Genomic DNA, 15,090 nt, shown 5'->3' with positions numbered 1-15,090 from the left:
CTCTAAAGAGTTATTCTGGTGTTAAGAACGGCAACCGGTCTTTTGTTTTAGCGCCGTCAGCCACCCTCAAGAGAAAAGACAGCTTTTACGCACGGCTTCCGTAAATACCTGTCGTCCATGGATAGCGCATGACGTCGGGATACACCTGTCGCTGGGAAAGCTCTCTTCACGGGAGAGATTAAAACGCGATGGATCAGTCGTTTGGCGCAAATGAACCGTTTTAGACTCATTTACGCACGTTCTCTAAATGACTTTTCGGTCATATGGATGTCAACTAACGAATGGAAAAACATGCAGTGATGTGCTTCCTGATTGATGAAGTGACGTCAGTGAAAGCGCCTGTCCTGGAGCTTTTACCACAATGAGACGCAGAAGATTCCGAATTCTAAGCGTCGTCAGCCTCGAGATTTGGGGTTTTGGAGGAAGAGACAGCAATTACTAGTCAAGATGGAATGAACGCACGGCGAGGGACCTAAATGACAAAATTACGGAAGTTCCACCTCGATCGAAGGGTGCGCGCCACGCACGCAGCGCTTGTCCACGAGCGCCGCCCTGCGTATTTTCGTGCGTACGACCCATAAAAAGAAACAATCACAATTGATTTAATTATCCTCGATTAAACTTTTGGGCTGCTAGTTCCCTTTTTGTAATTTCTAGACTATAACTGTTGTCCAAGTTGTCAAACTTAATTCTACCAAGCCACCCTAACGCAGTTTGTCATGAGGAGTGGACCAAAATACCTGGACAGGTGCAGAAATCATTTGATTGCAGTTATTGCCTCAATAAATGTACCCTCGTGTTTGTCCAGGCCTGTTTCATTAGTTTAAAAAAAAATGAAAAAATGAATCTGTTGAGCCACAATTCAAAAGCAAGTCTGATTATCATTAGTTCATTTACATTTATATTTATTATATTTTATATTTATTATTAATTTAGTCCGTTTTAAACAGAAAGTATACCAACGGATTTGTCCACGTGTCTGTGTGTATGTATATACATATATAATGAATATATTTTATTTTCCTTTGATGTACACATGGTTTTCTTATCTGTACAATAATTAAATAAATAAAATATTTAAACTCTACAGCTGCCACGGACAGGAAAGATCTCATTTCAATGTTATCTTAAGGGTAGTACTTTAGTCATACACTTGACTTCTTTTACGTTCTGGTGCAAGAGAACTCTGTTCAACTGAAGGTTTTGCAGCGTATCAGAGTGTGAACACATTCTATAACATTTGACATCTATAGACGGATCCGTCTCAGATCATTACACTAAAACACCCAGAGATGAGATGAGAAGAGAAACAGGAAGCATTCTAGTATTCATGTTCTGCATCATGCTTATGCATACTTGTAGCATCCATTGTACTTGTACCCGTCCTATGGAGAGGGACACTTCTTCTGTGATTCTACCAGAGGATTCTTTTCTCCCTGTTAGGCTTTTCATGGAGTTTTTCCACAAGGATCTAACGGTGTTATTCTGTACAGATTGTAAAGTCCTCAGAGGCAAATTGTCATTTGTGAATTTGGCCTATACAACTACATTTTGCTTGATTGCTTGATTGCTTGATTGATTGACGCACTTTTTATTCCTAGAAAGACACTGCTGAGTAACCATGCTGTCCCTGCTCGGTCTACAGTATGTTGCTGGGGAGTCACAGTAGAGGAAATAAAGTGTTTGGTTACACTTCCAGTTACGTAATTCCAATTATTTACTTGTGTTACTTTAATGAGTGTACAGCAGGTCATTCAAGATTACAACAATGTGATCTAGACACAAATATATAATTCAATGTAGACAACTGTATAAAATATGAGGATTTGTTTTGTTCGATTTTTTGTTTGATGTTACATAAAACAATAAAGACGCTTTGTAAAAATGTTACATAAAACAATAGAGACAGTGTAAACATGTTACATCAAACAATAGAGACCGTTTGTAAACATGTTACATAAAACAATAGACACGGTTTGTAAATACGTTACTTAAACAATAGAGACGTTTGTAAACATGTTACATAAAACAGTAGAGACGCAAAGATATGCAGATTAATTTCCTATCCAAATGAAGTTGGTATAAAGTGTGCTTCCTGTTGGTCACAAGTCAAAATGTCAGCACCCCTTTCTTCTACTTGTGTGTTCATTATTGTGCGTGACGTGAGGGAGGCTTTGAACAGCCCTTCTCCGATCACACATCTATTGTCTCTTCCCGTCAGTGATGTGTAATATTCTACCGCCTGCCGATATTTAATGCACTGATGCATGACATTGTGGAGGCATGTCACCTTACACTGTGTGCTCATGGATGTCTTCCACCTGTTTATCTCTCTCCATCCCCCTCTTTTCCTCTTCTCCTTGCCTCTTCCTCTTTTTAACATCCCTCTTTTCTCCTACTTTTGCTCCAGCTTCTTTCGACTATCATTCTTCCCTGTTATTTCCCCTCATTCCAGGAGTTTCAGCTGCTCCCAAAAATAATCTGCGTAACAAAAGAACTGTCAATTACAAACCGTGTGTCGGTGTGCTGGTAACCTGAGGCTAAAGGCAAGGGGTGGGGCTGAGGAGGACCTCGGCGTCACAGGTAGGTGGGGTTACCTTGTGTCTTCTGATGGATGATTGGCCAATAACGTGCTCATGAAGGCATGTATAAGCAGGTAAGGAATCCCATTCTAATGATTGCTTCTTCGCCACAGAGCATTAACACTCTTCCATGGCTGCTGTCGTCCCTGTAAGTATTTCAGTGATGCGTGCGTGCATGCATGCATATCTTTAATGTGCTCAGTTTAGACTTACTCAGTTACAGAAATGCAGTTTTTCAGTGGTTTGCAAGCAGAAATCAACGATTTAATTCAGGGTTGAGTCTTTAAATCACATTTATGGGTCGTTTTAATCTTTACAGCGAAACATTCATGTTCACACTGTCATAATGTTTACAAATTCTAATGGGATGAACAATAGGGCAGAAAAGAGGATTATAGTAGAATGGGCATGTTTGAGATCAAGGCTCTACTTTGCTCTTTCAATAGTTTATGATCCCGTAGCAGGTCAACCATTGTGTTCCATTTGTGTGTGAACGAGAAAACAAATGTAAATGATCAGGTGTCGCTCCTGTAAATGAACCTCCACAAGTAAATCGTGTGCATGATCCAATACGATTCTGTCTTGTGCAATAATTAAAATGGTGATATCCAGAATATGTGTGAGTGTGATTGATGGAGGCGCACGACAGCTCACATTGCCTTATTCCGTTCCGCTGACTGAACCACAGCACCGATCTCATCAGGAGATTAAAATGTCGGAGCAATTTAGCACAATTTAAAATTAAATCGCTTTCAGTAGCAGTAATTAGGTCTTTATACATTCGAGCTTTATGTCTATATTTCAGTGCATCCTGACGCACTGCAGGCAGACTCTACTCGAAGTCGTCGTTCAGTATATGGTGGATAATGTGGTTTCATTTGCCTTTGAAACGGAATGAATGGCTGTTTTTTAGGTCACTTATCTGCATTATAAGGGGAATATTCATCAGATCAGATTACACATAAAGACAGACGTTTCATGAAGGCTTTGAGTTCGTACAACAGAGGTTGTGGACCATGAATAGAAATGATTACAATTTTAAGAGGGGTATTTTTGTACAAACATCATAAGAAAAGCAATAAATTAGTATTCAAACCACAGAATATATATTAAAAACAACAATTCGCTCTGTCTTTTCTCCATAACCCCAGTTTGCTTCCTGCTATGCCAATGCTCCGCTGCTTGGGAGGGGACCCAGAGGGGGCTATTACTTGTCACTCCTTACATACCGGGTTCCCCGCTGCACCCCAAGACCCCGTCTGGTGTGCCACGCCCCGAAGATGACCCTGAGACAGATCTGTCACACGCTGAAGGTGATGAAGCAGGTCAGGAAAAGAGAGGCTGCCGCTGCTGCTTCTGCCAGGTGAGGAGCGTCCCTCCTGCAGCGGCCTGGAACCGTCCAATAAATGATGCCGTAAAAAGGGTTACGTTTATGCAACTATTTCTGCCATCATTGTCTCAGTCCCACTATATAACCTAAAATATCTGCGATAGAAATAACACTCACATTTGGATAAGGAGGTTTATCTCAAGTTTTCACTGCAAGTATTTGTATGTTCTATTCTACAAGGAGGAAATCTGGCCCAATCACAACTTTAAAGAATCCTTTAAAAGTTCCACCAGCCTGATCCCACTGCTAACAATCAGACAAACAAACAAACAAGCCAAAACAATTGTCTTACCAAATTGGTGAAGAAAAAAGAAAAAAAGAAAAAGGAAAAAGAAAAAAATAAAGAAAATAAAATAAATAGACACAAATACTTGCATTTAATTTAAAATAGCAAAAAATGTTATTTTTGATTAAAGCAGATGATAGATACATACATAGGACTTCCTCCAACATGGAAACCTTTTAGTTTGCATATCAGTATAGGGATTGCGATGCTGACAAGCCATTTAAAAGTTGTGTATTTTTGCTGTGAGCTATTATTAGTTATTGATTGGTGCAGTAATGATCAGCATATTTGACTGGCTTACACTGTGATCATATCATGAATCTCTGGTTAGTTATTAAACACTCTTTGGTCCTGTTGATTCTCTTTTCCTCCCTCTTCCTGTTTCTCCACAGGAAGCAGGGTTCTGCAGGACCGGCCCCGGAGTCACCGGCCGGTAAAAAATGTGTCCCGAGCTTTCTGAGGCATAAACGCAGCATCAAACGAGTGGGCTAACCCAGAAGCTCGGCCCAACCACAATCAGCCCTCAGCGGAGATCAGAAATCCCGCATTGGGAAGGTTATTCCGATTACTACAATTGGGATAGCACAACATTTGTCTGAGAAGAAGATATTTGCTCTTATTGCGGTCTGATAGAAGCGATTCCCACACACCCACGCTGCTCGTGATATTTTTAAGACCAAACATAAGCTGTGATTCTTTTAGACCTCCAAGTTTTTTTGTTTTGTCTCCCCTCGTCTTGCTATTGTTTCTCTTGTCCAGCCGAGTGGAACTTTTACTGACTTCTGTCATTCTTTACAAAAAGTACTTACATTTCTTAGGATCAAAACTGTTATAGATATGGAGCTAGAAGAGGCAGTGAAGTCCAACTACAATTAAAGCTAAAAATAAAAAAGCAACATGGAATAGATTTCAGTTTCTGTGAGAAATAAGACGTTTCACGCAGAGAAAAATTACATGCATTCACATCCATGTCTGACGAAGGTCACCCCAGGAATGTGAACCATCAAAATTAAGCCTAAACCAAAATAACCAAATCTGATCGGAGCAAAGAATCAGAAAAGAACAATGAGGATTATGTTGTGAAAATCAAAACGTTAGCATAAATAATGATCAAATTAGCATAACGAAAGACAAATGCAGGTTTACTGCAGGACTGCCAGGTGGTGTGTTCCTGTTGTTGTGTACTAGTTTTTCTTTCACCTTCAAAAGATATGACCCCCCGAGCAGTAAATTCACTAAACACACAAGTTCATCTAAATAAAAATCATTTATTTTTCATTAATATCATCATCATCATTCTATCTAGAGAGTCCACCATGCCGCTTTCAGAACTGGAGTAGTGCTAGGACATCTGTCTGTCTGTCTGGTTACAGGATGGAGATGGATGGGGGGGGACAGACAGACAGACAGACAGACAGACGGAGGGATGGACAGCCCAGAAGGGACAGGGTTGGGCTCATACTCCTGTTCATTCTTCATGCTGATGCGAACAAATCGGGGATGACATAAAGGGGACAAAAGAGGATGGGGACTTTAAAAGTAGTTTGTCCTTGTTGACCTACATGAGACTGAGCTGGGGTGGGAAATTGATTGGGGGGTAATGGGGGAGCAGCTTCAAGCTCATTGGTCAGGCTGCTAGACAAGGAACCAGAACAAGCCAATCGCAGACCAATACTGAGGAGGGTGTATGTATGCGTCTGCAGTTATATAGTGTGCTTGCATTATTGTGTGTCTGTGTGTGTGTCCATATGCACATATCAGTGAGGACGTAACTGGTCAGTTACTTTGATCCATTGTCACTGTACACTTGTCAAAGTTACTGTCACAACTGGGTACAAAGTTGAGGTAACAAACATCCTTTTTCTTCCACTTCTGTGGGGAGACGGCAAAAAATGGGAGAGGAGAGGAAAGAAAACAAAAGACACAATTAACATCGCCCATAAAGGATAGGTCACAAATACAGATGATTGATAAACTAGAATAAAACACTGTCAATGAATGGCTGGGCAACATCTCGTATTGAGGCGCAGGTCGTTTCATATCCACGGTCGTTCCACGTCTCAGCAGGCAGTGCTTATAAATCATCTGCAAGACTCAAAAAGCAGCTAGCAGCCGTTAGCAGCTAAATAAAAGAAGGAAAAGAATGGAAAATGTCTGCAAACTGGACAGACGGTGCAACGTCCAGGACCCCTGACCCTGGGAACAGAGGATGCGTTGGACGGACAAGGACAACATCACACAAGACGCTGGCGCTGCTGCGTTGGAGGTCATGCCTCTTTGGCTTGCAGATCATTGACATTTTTATTCCAAAAGCCCCGTTGAACATTTACTCTGGAGTCTTAAAAGTGATTTAAAGGCCGTATTATGCATGCCAGGCCACTAGATGGCAGTGGTAACTTTGAACTTTTTTTATACAATGCTCCAAGTAAACACACAAAGGCACAAACTGTCAAGAGGTCGTTTAGTGGCAATAAGAATAAAGCATCTCGTGTCAAACTAAAGCTCTGCGACTGACGAGTCTTCCGGTGGTTACCTGCGTTTCATCGCGCCGTCGTGTTGCCACTGGAGACCATGTTGTTGTCGGAGTTCGACAACGACTGCTCCTTTATTACTGGGTCTGCAGGGCACGAGAAGAACGACGTTACAGAGAGCCTTACAAACACGAGACACAGCTGCTGTTCACCGGGTCTCCCAGCATGCATCACCCCGTGTCGTGTGTCTCATACAGAAATAGGGGTGCTCCATGGCCTCTGTGGCAGTCAGCCTCTGTTGGTGGTCGTAGCGTAGCAGCTTGTCCAGCAGGTCCAGAGCCTCCGGACTCACCAGGTGTTGATTCTCTGTCTGCACGAACTGGTCCCAGCGCTTCCGGCTCTGCCTGCAGGAACCCAAACGCAATCATGACCACTCCCGAGGAACAAAGACACTCTATTACGTTTCCATAGCAGGACTCCAAAAGGTGTTTCACAGCGCTAGGGGGGGGGGGGGGGGGGTGACTTACTGCCCCAGCAGATCTTTGAAACGTGGGTCCAGTTCGATGTGGTATTTACGCAGGTAGCCAAAGAGTTCATCCGTCCCCAGGACCTTGGCAATTCGGACCAACTAGAAAACACAACAAACCGGGATTCAAACTCTCTGCGCCATTAATCTTTGTCCTCACTAACCTCGTGTGAATAAACCGCGTTCATGAAAACTGCTTGTGCCTCAACAACCAACCCCGTTGTTCCCGTCCCAACTCCCAGAGCACTGGCTCTATTTGCCCTGAATGACAGCGCCCTCTTCCCGTTACCGCTGCCGACACCTGAGAGCGGCTCCCTGGAGATTCCACCCGATAAAAGCTCCAGGATACAGATGCAGGCTGCCTTCATTACACGTGTGTGTTTCCTGCGCCTAACGGAGACAGGAAGTCCCACGCAGCTCACCGTACACGGGGAAAGGAAGCCAGCCTTGCTTCTTTTCCGGGTGTTCGGTCACTGCTGCCGTGTCTGTGGAGGTACCTGGTCATAGTTGTCTTGTCCATGGAAGAAGGGCTCTTTCTGAAAAATCATACTGGCCAGCATACAGCCCAGGCTCCACATGTCCAGACTGTAATCGTACATCTGAAAGAGAAAGCCATCAAAAGGCGAACAGAACGCAGACATCGGGATCGTTGAAGGGGGACGACCTCCTCTCAGGAGTCTCACTAAGCATGTGTTGGTGCTTTGTCGGCGCGTTACCTGGTAGTCTACCAGGAGTTCCGGGCCTTTGAAGTACCGCGATGCCACTCGGACGTTGTACTCCTGCGCGGGGTGGTAGAACTCCGCCAAACCCCAGTCTATCAGGCGCAGCTGTCGAAAACAGACAATCGATTATTGTTCCGCTCCGCTGCCGCTCGAAACACGACACGAAGCGCGAATGGACGGCACTATCAGGTGCAACCAGGTGTCAAAATGACAAAATAATCTGAGGGAGGGGCAGATTGGGCTAATCCACACCACTGATCCTCTGCTGCTCCCTAGTGGCCACATTTGGATGGTTGGTTTGGGATTTAATACTGCTGGTGAAGAGGGACAGTTCATGACCTTGTGTTTGCTTCTCGTGTTTGCTTCTCGTATTTAACTCTCGTGTTTTCCTGGTCGGAGTGATCGATTCATCTCATTTGCATGTTTTGGAGGCGGGAGGAATCCGGAGAACCCGGACACGGGGAGAACATTACAAACTCCCCCCCGGGTGGAATCAAACCCGGGCCACAGGTACCAAACACGCACTTTCAAAACAAAACAACAAAAGTAGAAAACGTTTCCACAGACGCCGCCACTAAGAGGAAGACTCCTTTTGTGTATTTGGACAGAAATGCCTAAGAAGAGTAATGAAAAGAAGAAGCGGGCCAGAGAGAACATAAAGAGAACGAGAGGGTGGGATGCGCGAAAAGACTATTTTGGGCTGCCACCTACTTTTCTCAGCTGGTGGTCGATCATCACATTGTGGGGTTTAACGTCACGATGCATGATTCCCATACTGTGACAGTAGTCCAGAGCCTGCAGATGGAGAACACAGGCGTCCGTACAGGCGGGAGGAGCTCCGGCTCATTCAGGTTAGCGTGTCAAACACACACAGAGACGGCTCACCTTCAGTAGTTCATACATGTAGAAACGGATATCATAATCTGTCAACTTCTGGTACAGCTCCTGCGGGAAGAGCATTTGGACTTTTCATTGGAGTTCTAGATTCGCTTTAGGCAGAACCCCCGAGGCGTGCGGACGGAATCGCCGTACCTTGAAGTCCGTGTTATTGATGCATTCAAAGACGAGCGCTGGAGTTCTGGACTGCACGGTCGGCGCGGAGAAACAAAGAGAGACAGGAGAGTTGGCGTCAGTAAAAACAAACAAACAAAGTGAATCCAGAGAAGGATGGAGCTCCTTACCGATTCAACGATCTGAGGCCCAAATGGGCCGCCCAGCAAAGCAACCTTAATCAGGAGCACATATCAGAGACGGAGAGGAGTTCCCGTCACTGCCCTGGGAGAAATCTACCCTCTATTGGTTAACTCGGCTCATATCATCTCGACAACGGGGCGGGAAGGAAAGGAAAATGGGGCATTTGTCAAATTCCCTGATAATCCCAAATTTCTCCAGAAGACTTCGGACTCTTCTTTGGATTAAATTTCTGTAAACGATAGTGAACCTGCGGCGTAAAACTAACAACACACGTGCTGAAAGCAGCTGGCTTAAATCAGACCGAAGGCATCCATCAGGCCATTAACCCCGTCATGACAGCGCCGGCAGCCGCTCGCTTGTGCTTTAAACATCTCTTGTGACACAGATGTAAGAATTTACTATCGACTGATAGTAAATTGAACAACAACAACAACAACAAACTTCTGCAAGTATATTTTAAAGCAACAATTTACAACGTGAACATTCCATAAGTCAATTCCACGATGACAAATACAGTCATGTGCTCTGAAGTCTAGGAATAAGCAGCGGCGATCTGGGCGTGTGCTCGCGTCTCCTGACCCGCCGAGGCAGAGGGCGAGGACGAGAGCCATGCCACAACAATGCTCAACAACTGTAAATAATCATAATAACAACAATAACATGGCAACAAAGAGGGCTGTGATGAGCCTACCACTGGATCCTTGACCGTGTCCACCAGTCGGATGATGTTGGTTCCTCCTCGCAGGTTCTCCAAGATCTTGATCTCTCGCTTGATCTTCTTTTTCTTGACCGGCTAATTCCACAGGAGAAAAACAAGCAGAGCGAACGCAGGCAATGATTTGCAGGCGGCGTGTTTTTCCCTGCGAGCTATTTCTGACTCCTGATCTCGAAGCTGCCGTTTCCACTTGACTTCGGCGTTTCATTTGTTCCCAGCACCTACGATGGGTGTGGAGTGAGGCGTTAGAAAGAACCCACGGGCCTGTGAACGCAACGTTAGCGCTGAGCGCCACAGGCGGGTTTCGGAGCGACATCTGCCGCCATCCAGAAAACCTCCGGCTGCGTCGTGCATCGAACGAGACCGAGACAGAAAACGCTTTAAACGTAAACGCTCGCCGGCGGCTCTTCCTCAAACGCCGTTCAAAGAGGAGACCACGACGGGAAACTGGCCCAAGATATTCTGGGCTATAAAAACGGCAGCTTCGGAACGAATCTTTGCAAATCAAACTCTGTTTGGCCAACTATTGGAAAAATACATGTTGGTGGAAAAAAAGCTGTTTTAATTCTCCATATTTAACATCCGTTAAACAGAAGAGATCCAAACACTTCACTCATCACATAAACAATCAAATCAAATGAGGAAAACGATGACACATCCTGGTTGGCGTGGCAACGCGTTACGAGGCACGGACACACAGGAGACTCCTCACCTTCAGAATCTTGACCACCACCTTCTCGTTGTTGGTGATGTTGATGGACTCGAACACTTCGCTGTACTTCCCTCTGCCCAGCTTACGAACCAGCTGGTAGTCCTCCTGGTTGCTATGGGGACAGACACAGAGAAACAGGGCGGTCCCGTGTGACAATGTGAGAAAGAAAGATGTTTTAATGGACAGAGCGTAATTAACTCGGTGAGTGTGCCTGTTGAACGAAGCTCCTCTCCCCCAAGGAAGACGGAGAAGCCAAAGAGAGGACAGAATGGTACAGAGATGGGGGGGGGGGGGGTATTCAGAGACACACTTCCCCTCTCCGTCCCACACGCTCAGAGACCAGTCATCCGACATCCACAGAAATGTCCTCACTTCCAGTTGGGGACGTGAGCCTCGTAGTCCCAGTACTCCCGGCTCTTCAGCGTGTTGACGTCTGCGTACACACGGGACTTGCTACCGGCCACCGGACCCGGCATGGCGAGACCCGTCCGGGTGGGTCACGGACAGAGTGGAGGGGGGGGTGGGGGGTGCAGAGGTAGACCGGTCTGAGTGGGCGGAAAGCCAGCTGGGATCTGTCTTCAGACGGAGTGAGAGGAGCGGACCGGGATCTCCAGCCGCGTCAGTGCGCGCGTCTTGGGCGGATTGTCAGAAGCAGCAGAGCCGGTGTTTGGAGGGGGGGGGGGGGGGGGCTCGACTGGTCCGGAGCCGGGCTGGCAGGGCAGCAGAGGTCAGACTCGGCGTCTGGGAGGCATCGGGGCGTTGAGGTAGAGCCGGTATTTGCCCCTAAAAAAGGGCCACGGAGCAGGAGAGAGTCGGGGATTCAAATATCTCGGCTTTAAACTCTCATCCGACTCTATCTGCGGGCCTCCAATCCAAAACGGGGGGGGGGCTTCTTGCGTTCCGCGAGGGAGGGGGGTGCCCTCGTTGGTCCAGTGTTAGCTTCGGATCAACTGTTGTTGTGATGGATCGGTAGTAGGGGGCGGGGAGCAGCCGAGAGATCGATGTTGTTAGCTAACGTAAACCAGCGATGCTACTTCTGCGCCGCGCACCACCGTCGGCGGAGCACGCGTCCATGTGTGAGCGGCTGTGCGTGTAAGCAGCGCCTCGGGGGAGGGGGCCCGGTGCCAGACCCCGACGGAGGGCCCGGGATTACGGTGTTTCTTCAGAAGCCAGACCTCCCCCGGTCCAGAGCACAGGGAAGGGAAACGGACTGCGATTGAAGGGGAGCGAGACAGCCGCCCGGATGTGAAAGCAGCTGGGCTGCCGGGGTGTTTGAGTGAGCAGTCGGCTCACAGCGCCCTCTAGTGAGGAAGATGTGTTATTATCGCAGCGCACCCCAGTGAGGAGTATGTTATTATCACAGCGCCCTCTAGTGAGGAGGATGTTATTATCACAGTGAATATGTAAAACGTTCACATTCTGGAATTGTGGTTATGGTCAATATATTTCACTCCTCATTTTTGATGGGGAACATCCTCTCGGACCCCTGGGGGTCCCCACTGAAGGGGAAAATCTCTGACAAATACAGCTTGTTCTTAAAAGATTACATAAGTGCATGTTAAGGTTCATTAATAAAATATTGTGGTTTGTAAAAACCAAATGAAACAAGAAGTTTAAATAGCTTGACACAAGAGCTAGTACAGGTGTTACACGTTCAAATATAACACCGGATGCTACTTTAACGGACATTTTGGATTTCAAAGTGATTCGCATCCTTCCGTCGTCCTGCTCCCAGCTGTAACTGGAAGTATTCTTCCAGTTCACCTCAACACAGATGAAGAGCTGCCCATTGAATGTTGTCTGATGAAATAAAAGGTACTCAAAGACTTGACGCGTTAAGAAATCCAAGTCCTAAAACTCTCTGAAATCACACAATTTACGAGTGAAACGATTTCACTTGATTTCCTCACAAACAACATTTTCACTCAGGCAAGTTTATAAATGAGTTTAAAAAAAGGTTTTATTTGTTAGTGCTGTGTGTAATTGAATGCTACATACATACAGACTCTTAGTCTAACTTTACACGTACTGCACGTCAGCACAACTTTTTTCATTTTCTTTTTTTGAACATCATTCACTTGAAGTACAGTACAATTTGAAAAAGCTATAGTAGGGTCCAGTGCTGTGAGGAGGAGGGGGGGGGGGCACTGGATCCAAGGGACAGAACACAGGAACTAACACAGCAAGCATGCAGAGAGCGGAAGACACCAGGGTGACGGGACCTGAACTGTTGCATTCGTGGACTTTCCCATTGAAACCAGGAGTCAAACCACAGAATGGTGGATTTACTCACTCTGCGCTTGTATCGATGTTCCCCTCCAGACCCTGACCGCTTGTTGGATATGAGAAGTTTCCTTATGCACAACGCTGATGAAGATGTAACAGCAGCTTTTCATTTCACTTTAATGTATTCCTCGCTGAATGCTCCGATTGGTCTGTTAATGTTGGGCATGCCTGAACATACAGGACATAAACAGGAACAGACAGGAATGCTGACTAAACCAGATCTGCTGACTCTGACTTACATCTGTGCTATTACAGCTTTTCATTGCATGAAGCACAGTCCCCATCCCAAGTCAGCATCGTTCTACAAGTCAACAGTCCTGGATCGCTTGCAGCTTTTGGAAAATCACACTTAACTGATTTATTGGAGTTAATCAGCATTTACTGACAGAAATCAGGACGTAGATCAGCTCAATTTGGCTACAACATGAACGCTGTGGCACCAGTTTCAACCCAAACCTACCCCAGAGGCCCTGGTCTCTCCCTCTCCCTCGAGGAGTATAAATATTCAGATCCATTTAAAACAATATTCATAAAAATATAAACAAATGTGGAAAAACATACAATACTTGTTCACTTTTATGTCCAAGCTGTTCTCATATAATGCCAGATTAAGAAAAGACAGCTGATGGATCAAACCAGTTGACCTCGCATGAAGATGATGAGGGCAGAGGAGGAAGAAAGACAGGAACCGTTGCCTGTGTAAGGCTAAAATTAAAATAAAAACAAGTTCAAGCTTGAATTTAAAAAAGAGAAAAGAAAGTACTTTGTGTTCCGTGGCTTCCTGCTGGGCTTGTATTCAATACGTCTCAATACTGCACTAGAACCAGAAATCACCAGTGAGGAAGGAGGGACAGGGACGGAAAGGGGGACAAACCAAAAGAAAACAAAAGCAATCACTGCTGACATGTACATTTGAATCTCGCTGCATTCAAAGAAGAGGCGTCATTCATTCTGGTATAAACTCACTCTGACTGACGTTGACTTCATCGTGGCACAAGACGGGAGAACAGCGTCGGCGTTTAAGCTCCCTGTTTAACAGCATACCGTTTTTACATTCACACGTTCAGGGTGCCTTTGAGACACACTGACACAATCGACACGGACTACAAAAAAAAAAAAAAAAACACAAGAGCATTTGCAAAAAACATTTCACGTGGTAAAAAGTAGCAAGAATACAAAAAACTCTTCTTACATATCGTTTTTAAGAAAAATACATTTCCAACTCATCTGACAAAGACGCGCGTCTGCAGTATGTACAGGCTGGAGAGTGGCCTCGATCCCCAAGAGCACCGACCTCTGCAGCAACATCACAAGTACATTATTGTGAAATGTACATGTCTATATGCGCCTCCACGGAAGGGTGAGACATACCGGTTTCCATCAGCGGTTTTATTGGTTAGTCTACACACGTTTGGGATCAGGTGCGTCCGACTGGTGTTTTTGGTAGAGACAGATTTTGCTATTTGAATTATTTCACTATAGGACAACAAATCCCAAAATTTTCTGCAACCATATTTCCCTCTACGTGGGTTGTGGAGCCTGCTGGCTACTTCAGGATATGTCATACAGCAAAACTAGTTCTGCTGATGTCAGTCAGACAGGGAACCATCGCTACGTCCTAAATGAAGCTTTTTTTTGTAGATGCATCAGGGCGAGTTCGGGACCAGGAGAGCCAACACTATCTGCGTAAATGCACTTTAGATGAAACACAAAAGCGTATATCGAGTCATTCCTTCATCCCACCAGAGACAAATGAATATTATTGCAGGTGTCGGTCAAACTTTCCATTCTTTTGATACCAAACAGTGACAAGCTGAGCCTCGAAGAGGAGGACCCAAGTGACGGAGAGGAAAACTGAAGGAAGTGGTGGATTCCCCAATAGCACCGCATGATATCGGAATAATGAAGGAACATATAGAATTATATTTTATTTGTAAGGAATAGAGGGGATCTATGCAACAGTTACATCGACTCTCACTATGGCACCTACTAACGGAGCTGCGGCCTCTTCCTTGCAGTCACTCTTGTCTAAATGGGGGGGGGGGGGGGGGGGGGGGCTGAGCAAACAGGTAAAGAAGAACAACAGGTAGAACAAAAAGGAAAGTACAGGGACACAAGAGCACCTCTTCTTCATCATAAGGAACAACAGAATCGAGGGGCTAACGGCAGTTTAAACTGTTCGTTGAAGGGGGGGGGGTCAGAGGTT

The 15,090-nt window shown here is 45.5% G+C and overlaps 1 protein-coding gene across 1 annotated transcript; it reads right to left on the bottom strand.

Annotated features, from left to right (window-relative positions):
• Window positions 1–5,545: 5,545 nt before the first annotated feature.
• On the bottom strand, window positions 5,546–11,074 carry csnk2a2b (casein kinase 2, alpha prime polypeptide b). Its single transcript, XM_068739072.1, has 12 exons — window positions 10,971–11,074; window positions 10,599–10,710; window positions 9,863–9,964; window positions 9,010–9,060; window positions 8,863–8,922; window positions 8,689–8,772; window positions 7,972–8,082; window positions 7,753–7,854; window positions 7,257–7,357; window positions 6,985–7,133; window positions 6,792–6,875; window positions 5,546–6,130 (listed from the first exon to the last, which is right to left on the bottom strand). Exons 1-11 carry the CDS (start codon window positions 11,072–11,074, stop codon window positions 6,799–6,801), a joined length of 1,053 nt encoding a protein of 350 aa, XP_068595173.1. The 3' UTR covers window positions 5,546–6,130; window positions 6,792–6,798.
• Window positions 11,075–15,090: the final 4,016 nt, after the last annotated feature.

Source organism: Brachionichthys hirsutus, chromosome 5, assembly GCF_040956055.1.
Source record: "Brachionichthys hirsutus isolate HB-005 chromosome 5, CSIRO-AGI_Bhir_v1, whole genome shotgun sequence".
In the NCBI taxonomy this organism is placed as follows: domain Eukaryota; kingdom Metazoa; phylum Chordata; class Actinopteri; order Lophiiformes; family Brachionichthyidae; genus Brachionichthys; species Brachionichthys hirsutus.
This window is presented reverse-complemented; position numbering and strand designations above follow the sequence as displayed.